We start from the raw sequence: 16,185 nt of genomic DNA on the forward strand, positions 1-16,185 counted from the left end.
GCTGTTGAGGCACCCCAGACTGGCCTGGGAAACAGTATTTCTCTGCTTGACCACAGCAAGGAGAGTTTACCAGCCAGCAGATCCGAGGGAATGCCTTGGCTTCCCGACAGTGGCAGCTGTCTCCATTGGGGAAAGGTCCCTGTCCTGGTCTGTCTCCACCCCTACCCCTTAGGGTTAAGTTTGAGCATGGTTTTCTGACACAGATGCTTTGTGATGGGGATATTCTGCCACTGAGTTCAAGAGGACGGAGGCCACAGGGGCACTTCCCTGGTGTTGCTTTCGCTTCTGCTCTTCCCTGGCAGACATGCTTTTCAGGACTGCTGCTTCAGAGGGGGTTGTAGAGTGTGTGGTAGTGACTCCTTCCCACAGCTCTGGTCTGTCTTCCAGATGGTGATGCTGGCAGGAGCATCCTCCACCAGGATTCATGCATCCTTTTCTTCTGGGGCCAGGGGAAAAGGTGAGGGTGGCATGAAATGAGGTCTTCTCTTTCCTCCCTAATGCCAGGAGTTGCCCCCCAAGCATTTAGTTCAAAAAGGAAGAAACAGATTTGGGATTTCTAGACTAAGCCTCAGGGGTTCTGCAGCCCTGCTCTTATGCATGGGGCATGGAGAAATGGGGGTCTTCTTGGTGAGCAATGGGGTATATTCCCTGCCCTGGATTCAGTGCACTGCCATGCCCTGGGCAGGAAAGACCTCAGTGCACAGGAAAACAGATCCTCTCCTGTCTACTTGGGCAGACCCCCCAGTTCTCCACAGAGCCCAGTAGCTCAACTTTGCATTCATATGAAGAAGAGCAGTGGTGCTTTTGAGCCTCTGTCCAGTACCAGTTTCCAAATCGCAGTGTAAGCCCTGATCCAAAGGTCCCCCTTTGACTTGGGGCAATTGTTCAGAGATGTCTCTGTGCAGTAGCTGTGATAACATTTAAGGATAGGAGAAAACTTCCTTTCTACTAGTTTTTGTTCATGCTGGGGTTTTTGGGTTTTGGTTTTTTGAACTAAATTGAAAATGTTAGTGACAAACATAAAACTTTTTTATTCCTCCCCTCACCATTTGCTGCTTAGTTTTTGAGGAAAAACTGTTTCATAAAAACACGTCCTATTTTTTCTTCCCTTATCTACCCAGCTCTGGCTGCAACTCAGTCTGGGAGCAAGTAGGATGTGTTATGACCCAGCGGTTCAGCACAGGCAGGGGAATGAAAGTGCAATGTCTTCGCTCCCTCCTTGCCAATAATTGCAGGGCCTGGAGATGAAAGCGTTGAGGTGTGCAGCGTCGTGCTCTTGGCAGAGAGGTAAGCAGGATGCCACATCACTGCTGTGATATTGCAATTCTGTGTCATGATGGTAGATGAGATTTCCAGAGCCTGCCATCCCTTGGTCTTACTGGCTTGGGTTGGGATGGCCTCAGGTGCCCGGAGCAGTGAGGGCACCATGCAGGGAGTTGTGCTGTCTTTGGCAAAGCTGCCCTAGCAGTTCCTCTAAAAGTGAGTATGGACATCACAAGCTGTGGCCCAAGCTGGAGAGATGCAACCGAGTGGAAAGGAGACAGGCTCTGTTTACGCACAGATACCTGTGCAGCCAGCAGCGTTAGTGAGAGAAAACAGAAAAGGACATGACAGATACACGGGGTTTTTATTAAATATTAAATGGAGTGAAGTTTTCCAGAGTGTGTCTGGACTGTTTTCAACTGCCTGTCTGACAGCAAGAGAGAGAAGCCAAGTGGGTGAACCCTGGGTCTGGGAGTGCAGGGCTTCCTGCTCAGGAGCTGTGATATCTGGCATCAGCATACACTGGGTTGTCTGTGCAGCTCCTCTTGTTTCACCTACAGCAGCAAGTGCCTCCACCAGCTGTCCCACCACTGGTACAGCCTGAAGAGAAGACTTAACTCTCTCAGGAGTCTACAGTGAGAGATCAGAAGAGGGAGATAACTGAATTCCTAGGGCCAGAGCATCACCGGCACAGGCTGGAGCTGGGATTACAAGCAGCAGAACCCTGGTTCCTAGCTGGGGAATTAATCACTCCTGCACCCCTTTCTGCCAGGTTTAACACAGAGGAAACATCCCGTGCATAAGGAATACTAAATAACTGTTGTAGCCCCTTTTGTGTGCAGATGTGACCCAGCCTGGGCACAGCCCTCCCATCCCTCCCCATCCCCACCACTCCCCTCTGTGTAGCCATGCCTTTCCTTGTGCAGAAGCTTAGCGGGGTGGCAAGAGGAATTCTCCTAACTTGGATTGGGTTAATAAGTTAAAATGCAGAGCCTTAATCCCTGCTGCTAAATCAGAATGTAATTCAGCTTATAACCACAGCCCAATCCATGTGAATTACAATCATTTTAAATACAGCCAGGGCCATCCGGGATTTAGCATCCTCCCAGGAGATCCTGAAAATGGAAACTGGGACACAGTGCTGCTCTGGGTGAACCTGCCGTCAGAGGGAGCCGAGACAGTAGGGCAGAGGGATTTTGTTACCTCCCAGGACCCCTGGAGAGGGAGATCCTAGGGTGCGACTCTTGGTCAGGGCACATAGCAGCAAGATGTGTGTGAGACTCAGGCAAGAGCTTATCTCCAGGGAGGGGTACAGAGGCTGCTGGCAAACCCACAGCACTTTTATCTTTAATTTAGGATGTTTATCTCAAGAGATTCTTCAAGCTTTAAAACAAATGTAAGGAGATCTTTGTTTGCCTGGCAGCATCTGGCCTCTGAAAGCAGGCACGTACAGTTCTGGCAGCACGGCTGATAGCAAAGGCTTGTCCTCTGCCTCCTTCCTCCCAACTTTAACCTCTGTCAGGATGACTCTTGCTCTCCTTCTGCCTGATCCAGGAAACCACTAGAGAAAAGGGTCTTCCCACAGCTTGAATCAAGTGGGCACCTGGCAAGTGGTCCCGTAGGTGCCTAGGAAGATCTCTTACTGCTTTCACTGTTACATTGTTCAGTCCTAGCTCTCACAGCTTTGTTATTCAGTCCTGATGGGGAAAGAACAATTGTTCATTGTCTGCTTGCACCGCCCCAGCCTGGAAAAGCAAAGGTATGGGAGCAGTTGAGTCCTTCTGCCACCACTGACCCACAAGCATTCCCTGGGAGCCTCAGGCAGAGTCTGGGAGCATAAAAATTCAAAGGCTCCACAGAAATTGAGGGTCTTGATGGATGCTCTTCCAAGCATTGAACTGGAAAGTCCCTGTGGGAACAAGGCGTTACTCCTGTGGGCTGTCAGGCAGAGATAGAGAGTTCAAGGAGTCCAAGTTACTACACTGAGGAGAGGCTAGAAAACAAGCTTTTCTTCCCAGACTGATGCCTGTGTTTGGACATTTTTAGGCAGATTCTGATGGTTTTCTTCATGTCACTTTTTTGTGGTTTCCCTATAATTTGTCTTTTTCCAATAGTGAAAGGCTAGTGCTGCTCTTCTAATACCTAGCCAAATGAGAATTCACAGTAATTTCTCAAAGCCTAGCTTGTAGAGTGCCTGATGTACTGGGCTGGAGAGCTTGTGAGTTTTCTGTGGGTGTGATGAGCGAATGGAAATGATCTGAGTTCTTGGGTGCTTTCCCAAATCCAAGCTAGCGAGTTTTCTATGTTTAGATATGGTTTACTTAGCAGCACTGGTAGAGTGGAGAGAAGGGCAGAGGGTTTTCAGGCACTGGCAGGGTGTAACCGGGGTATTGTGGCCTGGGATAGATCAGCAGTGGTATAGCAAGGACCTCAGGGCCTCCTCTCTGAATGGCCACAGGGGCTTGCTGAGAGGTGAAAGGAGTGATGGAAAGGACTTTGAATGGACTCCAAGGGGTTCAGCCCTTCCTCCCTAAAGGGAAGCAGCATACCCTGAGAACACTCGGAGTCCCCCAGGCCTTTCTTTCAAAGCTCCCAGTTAAAAGCTTCTGAAGCCTTTGTTCCATTCCATAAAGAAGGTCAGCCTACCAGGGTGGCCTGGGCACAGCAGAAGCCACAGAAATGCTGAGATACCAGGACAGGTGTAGGGACACCAAAGAGAGAACTCATGGAGATCTGGATGATGGAGCAGAGATGCACCATTGTTTGCCTGACCTGCCCAAACAAGCAGTGGTGGGAGAGGGGCTGTAGTGTGTGGTTAGCCAGAGCAGAGTGCAGACGAGGGCAAGTGTGAAGGGCTGCAGTGTCTGCTCTCTGGAAAGCATCACCCCCAGCTGGAGTTGTCTGCAGCCACCCTCCCGACTATGCCTTAGCACAGACCTATACCATGTAGGGAAACATGGATCTAAGGTCACCTTCCTCCCAGGCACTGAGATTTTGGGGTCTTAGTCCAACAATGTTTGCTGGTGCAGCCTGAGACTGCTCCTGTCCCAGCCAGGGCTGGAGCAGCACTAGGGCCCTGGGCTAGAAGAGGATGAACTTCCCAGCTCCTCAGACAAATCATGTGTATGGCTCCCATCTACACTACTCTTGGCTTCTTACAGAAATATATAATCAGCTGATGAATCTCTTGCCAGGCAGCTGGGCCAGCTTGGCCCCACAGTTGTTCTTCTGACATCCTCCCTGTTGTCCACCAATATGTCCATGTGCATCATGGCCATTACCCCTCTCAACAGCAGGCTAGGCATTAACCAGACTTAGTAATAAGGAGGTTTTTGTTCTGCTACTCATCACATTATTTTTTTTCAGTGCTTTACAACCACATTGTTAGTTTCCCCAGAGATTTCAGAGTGCTGTGAGCAATGCTTCCCCCTTCTTTTGCTGGTCTAACTGCAAAAGGGAGAGAGATTCTCACCCAAGCAAGGCCAGGATGGCATTGCCTTCATTCCTGAGGCAGGGGATCACACCACTTGCCATTGGGGCTGCCCATCCATGCACACTGCATGTCTGGAAGGAAGGTCTCATCTATCTATGGATGAATCATGAGATGTGTTTTGAGATGAGGGTTGTCCCAGGACCTTGGCTGCATGAAGAGGCCAAGCTGACCCTGAAAATGGATATGTTTCTTGGCTTTGTCCCATGGTGTTCCCTCTTTTACACTGGTCCCATCAGCAGGGATCTATCTGTGGCAGGGCAGGAGGTATGACAAAGTACCAGATGGCAGGCTAATCCATGCAGCCATCTGCCGTCATCGCTCCATGTGACGGCTCAGGGCAGAGGGATGCAATCTCTGTGCTGGTTACTGGAGAGGGCACTGGGTAGCTTGAACTGACCACACACACCTCCCGCATGTGAGACGGCTGCTGTGCTGGATGCCCACAGTAACTAGGGTAGAGCACTTGCCCACCTTGGACAAGAAAGCTGTGTTCCCCTGGACCCACCTGAGCATGTGATATCCCCACAGCCGAGCCAGGAAGCGTAGCTGTTTCCACCTTCCAGGCCAAGATGAGAGGGCATGCTCAGTCCTCCCAGGGCATGGTGGTATCTCATCTTAATCAAAACATTTGCTCTTAATGGGCATGCTGCCCTGGCTGGAGCTTCATGCTTCCTGGGAAACTCTACCATACAGGCCCCGGCAATTATTTCTTTCTGAGATTGCTGCTCCTATGCATGCCCAAAGATGCCTGGCTGGAGAACAGCCTACAGTGGTCAAAGGGCAGGGTTTTCTGTTTGTTTGTTTGTTTGTTTGTTTTTTAATAGGCTGCTTTGCTAGGTTGCTCACTTTAAAGACTTTTCTTATTAAGTTTCCTCTCTGGGCGAATGTTAAAGTGCACCTTTTCCATCAGGAGGCTGCCCAGCCCCACCAGCGGCAGAACTCGCAGGCTGGCAGCAGGCAAGCCTTACTGAGGGCATGGTACAGCATCCCTATTGTACAGTGTGGAATTATCCCTTATCCCACACAAGGGATGCTGCCACACACAAGTGAATATTGACAAAATAAGGCTTCCAAGTGATTCTAGCAGGGAATTACAACATCTACTCCATCCTTCTCACAGGCTGCAATACTGGGAGGACTAAGCGATTTCATGTGAGTCTGGCCCTAGCTGCAGTTTCTCCTGTGCTGGCAGAGCCATAAAGGCCACCACAAAGGCTCCAGGGAGATCATCTTAAAAGAGGAGGAGATCAGAGATAGTAGGACCACTATGTGCTCAACCCTTCTCCCTACAGTGCAGTGATGAAGCAGAGGGTAATGCCAAGACAGGCTGAACTCCTGCTCTTGCCTTCCCCAAAGACAACCTCAGGACTAGAGTGCTCTCGTCAGCAATGACACTGGTCCCTGCTGATGCTGAGACATGTGTAGGTGCAAGACTGGCACGGGGCTGGCTTTGCTCTCCTCTGCTCTGGATGTACCTCTCAGTTCTGTCACTGCTCAGCACTGAGATGCCGTTTGAGAATAACAAATAACTAAAAATGCTTTGTCAGCGTGGAAGCCCATCATGCCAGCAGAGGCTGTGTTTGAAATACAGAAGCAGCGCAGTTTTCGCTGAGGAACTCCCCCAGAGACAAGCAGTTCCTGCATTATTAACAACAGTGCTGATGAATCCCTGTTAATGAGACGCGCTCGCTCAGCCAGCCAGCCAGCAAAGTGGCTATGGCCCTGCTGCTCTCAGTCCCGCACTGCAGCACGCGTGTTTGAGAGCAAGAGATGACTGCTCTGGGGAGCAATTGGCAACTCTGTGTTGTAAGATTTGGCTACTTTCCCTAAAATTTGCTCATGTCCTGCCAAACTTGATCTAGGTAGACATGGAAATCCAATGCTGGTTCTCTGGCAGCTGTGAAAGGGAAATAAAAGGCTGCCTTCCCAAGGATACGGGCTTGACTAAAGAAAGCAGTTCCTTGGTGTGTACTCTCTGCTCTGCTCCAAAGAGCAAGGTGGGCTGCATCCTCTAGTCTACTCTTAAACAGCTCAACCGGGGGAGTTCCTTCATTTATGGCTCCACAGACTTTGCTGTTAGGAAAATCTTTATCCAGGTTTTTTTTTAGCTCAAGATCATCTTGTTCCTTTTATCAATTCCCCTTTTCACTTCTGGATGCAATTACTTTCCCACTATGGTCATTATACCTCCTAGGATACTTGTAGAATAGGATCTTACGTACCCTTAGCTGACATATGGCCAGGAAAGACATCTTAAACTTTTTCAGGTTTTGCCAAGTCAAACTTCCTCTGAGCTTTCTTAGCAGTATAATACTTCTCTGACAGTATAGCACATTGGATAATATTTAGCAGCCTATGTGGATACAGAAAGACCGGTCACCCTCCAGTGCATCATATAATGCCTCCACAGTCCAGCACATCATCACCCATTGTGCTAACGCGTTGCAAACAGTATAATTTTCCCCAGCAGTGCTGCCAAGTTACTTTGCTCTGCACTGCAGGCACTCTGATGTTTTCCAGATGTCACAGATGATGTCAAACTTTTGATGCTGTTGCCTTATACAGAATGAATCTGATAGCCTAACGCTTTCATGCTACAACTTTCCATCTGTTGGTGGATTTCCCTAATGTGGACAGTGTCGACCTCCAATGTTTGTCTGTGCAAGCGGAGGGCAAAGCTAACCCTGCAGGATCTAAGAGGGATGGTTAAGATTGCATAGGAGTAATTGGAGTAGCTTTTTTTGTTTGTTTTTAAAGCAGAACTTCTTGCAAAACTTCTGACATGTCTGTGGAGTAAAAACATAGTCATGGCAACAAAATGAGAGAGGCAATGCTGGGAGGGTGCAGGAATTTGCTCCCCCAGAATGATTGGCAAAATGAAAAGATTGAGGTTACCTCTCCTATACTTTCAATTTTTTTATGGATATGATAAGAAGGGATGCTAAGGTAGCCTTTAGGCCCTGATTTTGGCAGCAGAGTTTTGCATATGTCCCTTGGAGATCACATAGAAGACCAAGAAACCCTAACAACACATTGGAGCAGATCATGAAGATGCCTGCAGCACTGGGGATCAAACCCAGAGGTGCTTAGGACTGAACCAGTGAGAGGGGAGAGGGTTTGGTTTGGCCTCAAGGAAGGCAGAGCTGAACTTTCAGAAGGGATCACACAAGAAGAGGTACACTGAACGGGCTATCTGCTTCCTTAGAGGCAAAGTTTTATTTGCACGTGAAGTGGTGCAGCTTCAGGTAAAATGTTACTAGTGTAGGAGTTGAATAGATCAGAAGTGTAATAACTTAATGCAGAAATAGCGCTGCTAATGCCCGGGCTGCAAGAACAGTGCTGTACAGACTCTCCTATGCTCGCCCCCACCATACTGCGTCTCTCCCACACTGTGGTGAGTGCATCCTTGGAGCAGCCCTGGGCCAGGCAGGGACAGTCCCCTCACAGCAGGGGAGGAACAGAGCCTGAAAAGCAGCCTGAAAAGGTCCCCAAGTGTGGGATGGGGAGATGGGGGAAAGCAGTCTACCCTGAGCATGAGACCATCTTTCCTCCTTACTTGCAGACATTGTACCTGTAATGATAGCCCATGCCACATGTTGAGAGTCCTCTGCGTAACAGAAATATCCTGCTAATTGGTGGCAGCAGGTTACACTATCTAAACTTTGCAAGCCTACTCATTGCACATTAATCACTCTAAAAAAGGAATAGGTGAGAGTAAGATGAGGCCTACCACTGATCCCAGTAGCACCCCACCAAACCCTGGCTTTCTAATTACCCTTCCCCCTGTGCACTGGTCATCCTGCCAGCTTTTTGTCAGTGTGGCAGTGTCTTGAAAAGCCATGCTAAATTCCTCTTAAAAGCACTGTTTCACCAGAGGAAGTATGAGCATGGGGCCATTCTCAGGAGAGCTGGGATCTACTCCCAGCTCATCTGCTGACCACCTGGGTGACCCAGGGCACGGCCTTCAACTCTGTAACTTAAGTACTGCTACCCACAGCCTTGCACATCTTGTGCAGTGGGGCCACTGCCTGCCAAGGGTCACCATCCCTCCATCGTTCTCCCCTTCTTTGAGCTCTATTCCCCTATTTGCACTATGGGGGTCCTCCCGCTGGGCCAGGTCATATTGTGGGAAAGCAACCCTGGTCCCCAGCACATCATCCACAAGGGATGCTGTGAGGCGACCCAGGCTGTCAGGAGATTTCTGGGGCCCGTGAGCCCTGCCAGTGCCGTCACAGCTCGCTGGCGAGCAAGCTCCGGTTGCGCCTTGCTGGTGAGGACCGCAAGCATGCCGAAGCAAACCTTGAAGTGACAGTGCGGTGCCCCTGTTTTCAATTAGCGTTGCTATTTCGGAAGGGAATATCTGCGGCGCAGAGGTAACCCATGGCAACCATCTGCTGAAATCCCGCTGCCGGGGCTGGTCGGGGAGGGGGAGTGCGGGTGAGATGGGGGCCGGGGGTGATGTGGGGGGAAACCTCACAAGTATTGGGAAAGCAACATCTCCTCCCGCCAGGTCCTTCTCCTGTCCCCACCAGCGCAGGAGTGGCAGGCAGCATCTGTGAGCCCCTCCGCATCCCACACAGCTGGATAATTTATGGGCAGCAGCAGCTCACCGTGGCTTTGTTTGCAATTTGCCTCTAAATATAGCTGTGCTTTAAAGGAGGAAGGCAAGCTCCCGCCCGCCCGTCTGTCCTCATCGCCCACTCACTAATGAGGGGTGTCTCCTTGCCGAGGACAGAAGAAGCCACGCAGACTGTGTCAGCGTGGCGGTGCTCACATGGCACCTTCTCTGTTCAGTGTCCCCGAGGTGCCCTGCCTCACTGGAGAAGGACAGCAATGAGACCCAAGTCTCCTCAGATGGTGGTTAAACCCCAGCCCAGCCTGGGTGACAGTGTCCTGACCGGCCGAGGCTGGTGGATTGCCTGGGTGTGCTGAGCCCAACCAGGGCTTCCCAGACAACCCACTGTTGTGGGAGGATTTTTTTTCCCCTCCTTTCTTTTTTTTTTTTAGCAAAAAGAGCACTAATTGCATTAGTCCCTACAGAGGTGTAACACCAAGACTGATGTAAAAGATTGCCTGTGGACATCACTTCAGCTAGTTAACAAGCTAAAAAAAAAGCTCTCGTTTATCCCTGTGCCGCAGATGGCATCCTCAGCAGAGAGCTCAGTATGAGCTGGGCCACCTGCCATGGGCAGGGGTACAGGCTGCAGAGCACGCTGGTGGGGACAGCTGGTGAGCACCTCCCAGCCCTGGGACAGGGCACCCTGCAGCAGCCATGGGGCCCAGTAAGAAAGCCCGGCCAGTACTCATCTGCACTCACGCAGGTAAATATAGGGCTCACCTTTCTGTGTTACACGTTACCCCAGCCCTTGCATTACAGGTGCTGGTGTTGCAAGCCGCAATTTTGACCAGGGTTTACACATCAAGGGTTGAACCCAACTCCGACACTGATGGGAAAGGAAAGGCACTGAAGTGCTGACGAGGCATTATAATAAGTAGCGAGCAGAAATAAGAACCTATTTATGTTTTAAACATAACATTAATTAATAAAGAAAAGAATACACTGTAGATACTAAAAGCCCTCAGATACTGAGGAGTAGAAAAATCTCTTTCTCTCATAATTTAGAAAGTGCCAGAAAATGGTTCCCTAGACCTGGATAAGAGCAGCTGCATGTCACATCTGGAGAGAAGACACCTACCTCTGCAGTGGCACGCAGACCAGCTCTGCCCCACAGAACAAGAGCTTTCAGAAAATAGTGTGAGGATAAAAGGAAAAGGTCATTTTCAGACTGCATCGCTCCATCACATCAACATTAATTCATGTTGGACTGTTACTTTGGATGTAACCGAATACAATGAAAAATTACTCCAGCCCAATCTGGCAGTACACTTCAGCAAACCTATCTAATAGGTTTATTATAGTTTATTGAGCAAGTGTTAGCCCAGAGTAGATCAAAACAACTGCCAAAATGCTAAATGGCCTCAGGAATGATGGCATTTTGGAAAGAGTTATTGTGGCAGGATGGGTAACTCAGTGTCTAGGGCCCTATGCTACCTTCATCCCTGTCAGAAGAAATAATGGCCAAATTTCCTTCTGAGCCTCATGGCCCATTGGATTAATATATAGAGGCCAGCCTGTCCAGCACATACAGTACCTTCAGCTCCCCCAGCCTGGAGAATCCTTTACAATGGCTTTTTATGAGCAGGTTATTCTCAGCATCAGAAGCCATGCTCCTGCCTCTTCTGCTACACACCAAAGCAAATTCCCTTCTCCTGGTGTAGCAATGAATGTTACTAGGCCCCAACCCTTGTGGGAAGATGTAAAACTTGTGTCCCACCTCTTGGGAATGCCACAATTAGCTCTCACTGGGAAAGAGTTGGAAAAGGCTTTACTCTTCCTGAAAAAAGATCTCTAAGCCCTGTAAAAAAAAAAAAAAAAAAAAAAAAAAAAAAAAAAAAAAGAGAGACCATATTTTATTGCCTGACAGAGTTAATAGCAAGGTTAGTTTACTATACCAAAATAAAAGTTAAACATGTGATTACTATCTCTGGAAACAAGCTTAGGGAGAGAGAAAACAGCAGAAGGTTCCACCAACATCTGCCTGCAACCCTAACTCCATCCTGCCTGCCAGATCCAGATTTCTTTCATTCAATGCCCAAACCGAGGGCTTATTCTAATATGCTCTCCCTAACAGAGGGAAGTTCAAGAAGCCACACCTCCTTTCCTTACAGTCCATTATTTATGTTCTTATCTTTTCTACAACTTAGAGTGAAAATAGAGCACTGAAGGGTATTGCTGGGGATTTTACAGGGACTCATGATGTTTCAGTGTGGGTCTCCAGAATGCCCTTATTTTATGCTAATTTAAGGTCTCTAGAATGTGACATTGCTTCAGCCATTTGTGAGACTAGCAATGGAGTACTTGCAAGCTCCTTTGAAAACATACAGCTCTGCTGAGAAGAGGGACTGCACTCCTGATTCTTCAGCCTCTGCTTCCACCTCTTCTCAAAGTCAGTCAGTTGAAGGGTACTCATAAACTTCCATTGCACCATTCTCCAAATTACCCAGTATATGGGTTCTTCAGCATCCTACAGCAGTTTCTCTTTTGGATCCTCTGTTCCTCAGCAGAATGACTTGCAACATGCTCTCTTAAGTGATTTCATAATAACCTGCAGAAAAATCCGGTACTTTTTTTCTGATCACAACACCCTCCCTCCCATAATTAATGCACTGACACCCACAACCTCATTTACCCTATGGCACTCCCACAGAGACCGCATTAGATGCATTAGTGATGCCTCTGACTGATACAGCCCTTGGTATAGGACCATCTCTCCTGTTGTCAGGTTATAAGGAACAGAAGTTTCCCTCACAATGCATTGATGGGCCAGCAGTCAGCATCAGCCTGGATGATCCTGTGAGCTGTAAACTCATGGTCCCCTTCTATGGCTGCCTCCTTTTCATGAAAGCTCTCTCTAGCACCATCCCACCTCTCCCTCTCCTGCCAGGTCCCATCTTTCTCCTAGCTGTTTCACAACTCACAGCCATGCCCCAAGTCCTCTCTATGAGAGCATCCCAGCATTCAGTTTTCTGAAACCTAGCTGTTGTACCCTTCTCCTTGCCCCCACCCCAGCAGGAATGCAGGCTCTTTCTACAGTGTGCGTTACAAACACCGCTGCTCTGCACCACAGCTCCCGCACAACCCATATTGCATCCCGTGAGCAACCAGATACAAAGGTGGCCCCTAACAATGTGCAATGCCACTATGATGTCAAATAGGACCATGTAATGTTCACCTTCAATGGGAGACCAAAGTGTGTTTGGCCAGAGGATGGAAACAATGTTGGCACAACACGGATCTGGATCTTTCACCACCTGAACACCTGTGCATTTGGGAAATTGTGACTCTCCCAGCAGCAGAGACACATTGTGCATGTACTACCCAAGAAGACATCTCTCTGCCTCAAGAATTTTTCTCTTGAAATCCAAGATCGGATGTAGATGTACATTAGAAGAAATGCAGAGGATGGTAGCAGCATATACACAGCCCTATAAAAATCCCAGATAACAAACTGGCAGGACAAACTCAAATGTGATTTGTGCTCAATGATGTTTCTAAGGAGTGCTGCTTCTGCTGTTTGCAGAACTGAGGGTGCCAGTGAAGGGTGTAGCTGAAGTGGAAACCTCTGGTGTGCCAGACCTTGGTGAGTTATTCCAGGAAAACAAGGGAGAGGGAAGAAGGCCAGAAGAAATCAAACATGACCACACTTTTTCCATATATGAGCATAATCATTAATGTTACTTGAGTGATTTGTTGATAGCACCAGGGCCTGATGACTTCTGCTGCAACTCTGTGTTAACAATTAAATTAAAGACCTTCCAGCCTTGTCTCGTTATCCCTCATGTTAGCAGTTAAGGGTCCCCTCATCCCCATTTTTCTTCTTCTGTATAAGCAGAGGAATTGCCTTTTCACCCTGTTTTAATTACAGGAGCTGCGTGACCCTTCCTGGAACAGCTGTCAGAGACCATACAACCAGAATATCACTAGGCCAGAAGGCTCACAGAAAATATGTAAGTAGGTTACATGGGGGTGGGGGAGACCATTAAACACAGCAGGACTCACTTAACAGAGCACCTGTTAGAGGAACAGAAAGTGGTAAGAGGATGAATCGGGCAGGCAGAGCAATAGCTGTGTGGCTTTACTCTTTCTAACAAACCCTGGCTAGGCTCAAAGAGGAGCGTGCGAAGCTAGGCAGTGAGGGAGGCTGGGAGAGAAGGAGCTGAAGGTGTTTTGATGCTCGCTGAGGCTAGTGCTGCTAACGACTTCTTACCAAATAATAAATCAGAGAGCTCAAATATGTTCCTACAGTCATTGCTCTGGGCTGGCTGGCTGGTGGGCTTGCACAGCTAATACCTTTTCTGCTGTTGGTGAAAAGCCTTCACTCTGTTCCAGGAGAGCCTGGAGCAGCTTGCCCCTGACATCATCCCTTCTGTGTGCAGGGGGTTGCTGTGCATAGCTGGATCTGACAGCCCCCAAAATTTGGGATGAAGGAACCCTGCCTGCATGTCCTGCTTCTACAGATACAGAGTGCAGTGGGTGTTAGGCCACATGGCTCCTCCATCCCTGTCCTCCTGGCTGGGTCTGGTCCTCACAGCCCCGACCACACTCTGGGCTCTATGCTGTTTCAGTGTTGCCACTGCTGTGGCTAAACCGATCCACTTCCTCAGATGGCCCCTGCTGTGCACCGTGCCCAGGGCCAGTGCCAGCTCTGCCCCTTGCTACAGCCACAGCACAGGGGTCAGGGCTATGTACTCACCAGTCCTCCTCCCCCCAAACCCAGCACTCCTCCAGGCAGAGGCTCACCTGATGGCTAAAACTAATGCTGCTGCTGAAATCCACCTGGCTTTTGTCTGACCTGCTCAGGACTTTAATCTATCAGGTAAACACCTCTCAGAAAGCAGGTGGACATTTTCATGGGTGTTTCTCATAGTGAAACAGGTCAAGAAAGAAGCCAAAGAGGTGCCTCTGCCAGGCAGACTTGGGGGACCTGGACAGGAAACACTTAGCGGGGCTTGAGCTGTTGCATGTATGCCAGAAATTGCAACTGCTGCTGGTGGCATGTGGGTGAGAAGAGATTTGGGTTTTATCCATGTCATTGTGCTCACTTGGAGGAGAGTGTCCCCAGGACAGGCGACAGTGGCAGCAAGGGAGGAGCAACACACTGGTTTTAGATCTAGTCTCCTTTGTGATGGTTTTCGGGGAGTTCAGGTGACTTAATCTTTCCTCACAAAATATATTTAAATTCCAAGTTATTAAGGCTGGTGTTTTGACATTGCCTTATCTTTTGGAGAGAGGTCCCTCTGGCCACCTGCAGAGCAGTCTCCAGCATTTGACTAGCTGGGTAATGTTTTCCTTTTTTTTTGACCAGGGGTAAAACTCCACTTGGTTATATTTCAGTACGAGGATTTTTTCATCAAACCTTGTATTTCTATAATCTGTCTGCTGACAGATATACCCAAATCAAACATCTAAATAGGATTAATGCAGGCAGCTTATTACTGGCTCCTGAGGAGGACCAGGAATTATGGTTATCAACCATAACAGTGAAGCTGAGGTGTCTAACCCCTACAACTTATCCTTCAAAAATACTATACAAGTAGCTCCGGAACCGGTGAAAAGTCATTTCGTATTCACTGAATAATAGAGAAAAGTGCAAACTAAAATAGCCAGATTTGAATATCAGAATGTATTTTGGGTTCTTTCTTGGTGACAGGAGGACGAACATAATCATAAGCAAAATAAGTGCCGAGCCATATTTAACCCTCTCAGCACTCCAGCAAGACCAAACATAACTGTCTCAAGTTTTCCAAACATAAAAAACTGCCTTATCACAGAAAACAATGCATTGTCTTCAGTTTTGGGTCCACCTTCCCTATTGCAATAGAAATATTCAGTAATATCTCCTGCCCTTGGATGGGATTTAGCTGCAAAACCCAGTGAAACAGGTGCAAAAGCTGCCTAGATGGTTCCTGGTTTCCAAAGAGGAAGGGGGGTGGGGTGGGGTGGGGTGATGCGTCCATCACTCTCCAGATCAAGCTTATGGCTGGATGTGATGATCCTGTACAATTTTGTTCCAGGGAATGTAGTGAACAAAGGCATGGTATCAGATGTACATTTTTCCACTCCAGATGGCTAATTCAAATTAATCCTATGGAGACAGTGACTGAAAGTACAGTTCCTACCTCCTGGTGACTACCGGCAGCCTGTTTGACCAGTCTTGATGGGTGGTGTCTCCATCTTTTAAAATCAACCCTACAGACAGGTGATTAGTTCCCTTATTGGCACTTTCACCTACAGAAAGGGGAATTGAATGAGCTAGATGATCATTTTGCACAGTAATTTATGCATGTAGTCCAATATAGCTCATATTGAGGATCTATTCCTCTCTATAATTGGAACAAATTCTATCCCTAGAAGCTCTTCTTCCAAGAGAGGATGAATTATCTAGGCCATCACCTATCTAACACCATTCAGCTGCTATTTATTTCTGACATGTTGATGTCAGTAGAAGGCTTTCCAACCTTGCAGAGATATTGGGAGATTTCATTTATACAATACTGTGAAATTGTCTGATCAAAGGCATACAAGTGGAAATCATTACTGTTATTTTCAGACATGTCTTTAACCACAGACTCTCCCTATTCATCGCAATCATTGCAATTGTAAATCGGAAGTGGGTTCCCTTACCACCTGGCCACTTGGTGCTCTTCTAACATTTGCCTGTTGCCTGTATAGTGAGGCTTCTCCTGCATCCCTCCTCCACCTCTCCATGATGCAGACATGTTCACTAAAATTTGCTATGATAGTTTTATTTTATGTGAATTTGTTTCGGCAAACAGAAACGATATTGAACTTTCTGAATCTCTCCTGC

General features: G+C 48.1%; 1 protein-coding gene across 2 annotated transcripts in view; it reads left to right on the forward strand.

Annotated features, from left to right (window-relative positions):
* Positions 1–1,229: 1,229 nt before the first annotated feature.
* Positions 1,230–16,185, forward strand: part of IGSF3 (immunoglobulin superfamily member 3) — a 128,909-nt gene continuing 113,953 nt past the window's right edge. For both annotated transcript variants that reach the window (XM_026841233.1, XM_026841234.1), the window contains exon 1: positions 1,230–1,287. In XM_026841233.1, the coding sequence (XP_026697034.1) occupies positions 1,245–1,287 (43 nt within the window). In that variant the 5' untranslated portion in view covers positions 1,230–1,244. The remainder of the gene's footprint in view (positions 1,288–16,185) is intronic.

Source organism: Athene cunicularia (assembly GCF_003259725.1).
Source record: "Athene cunicularia isolate RWA chromosome 1 unlocalized genomic scaffold, athCun1 chr1_part3, whole genome shotgun sequence".
NCBI lineage: Eukaryota > Metazoa > Chordata > Aves > Strigiformes > Strigidae > Athene > Athene cunicularia.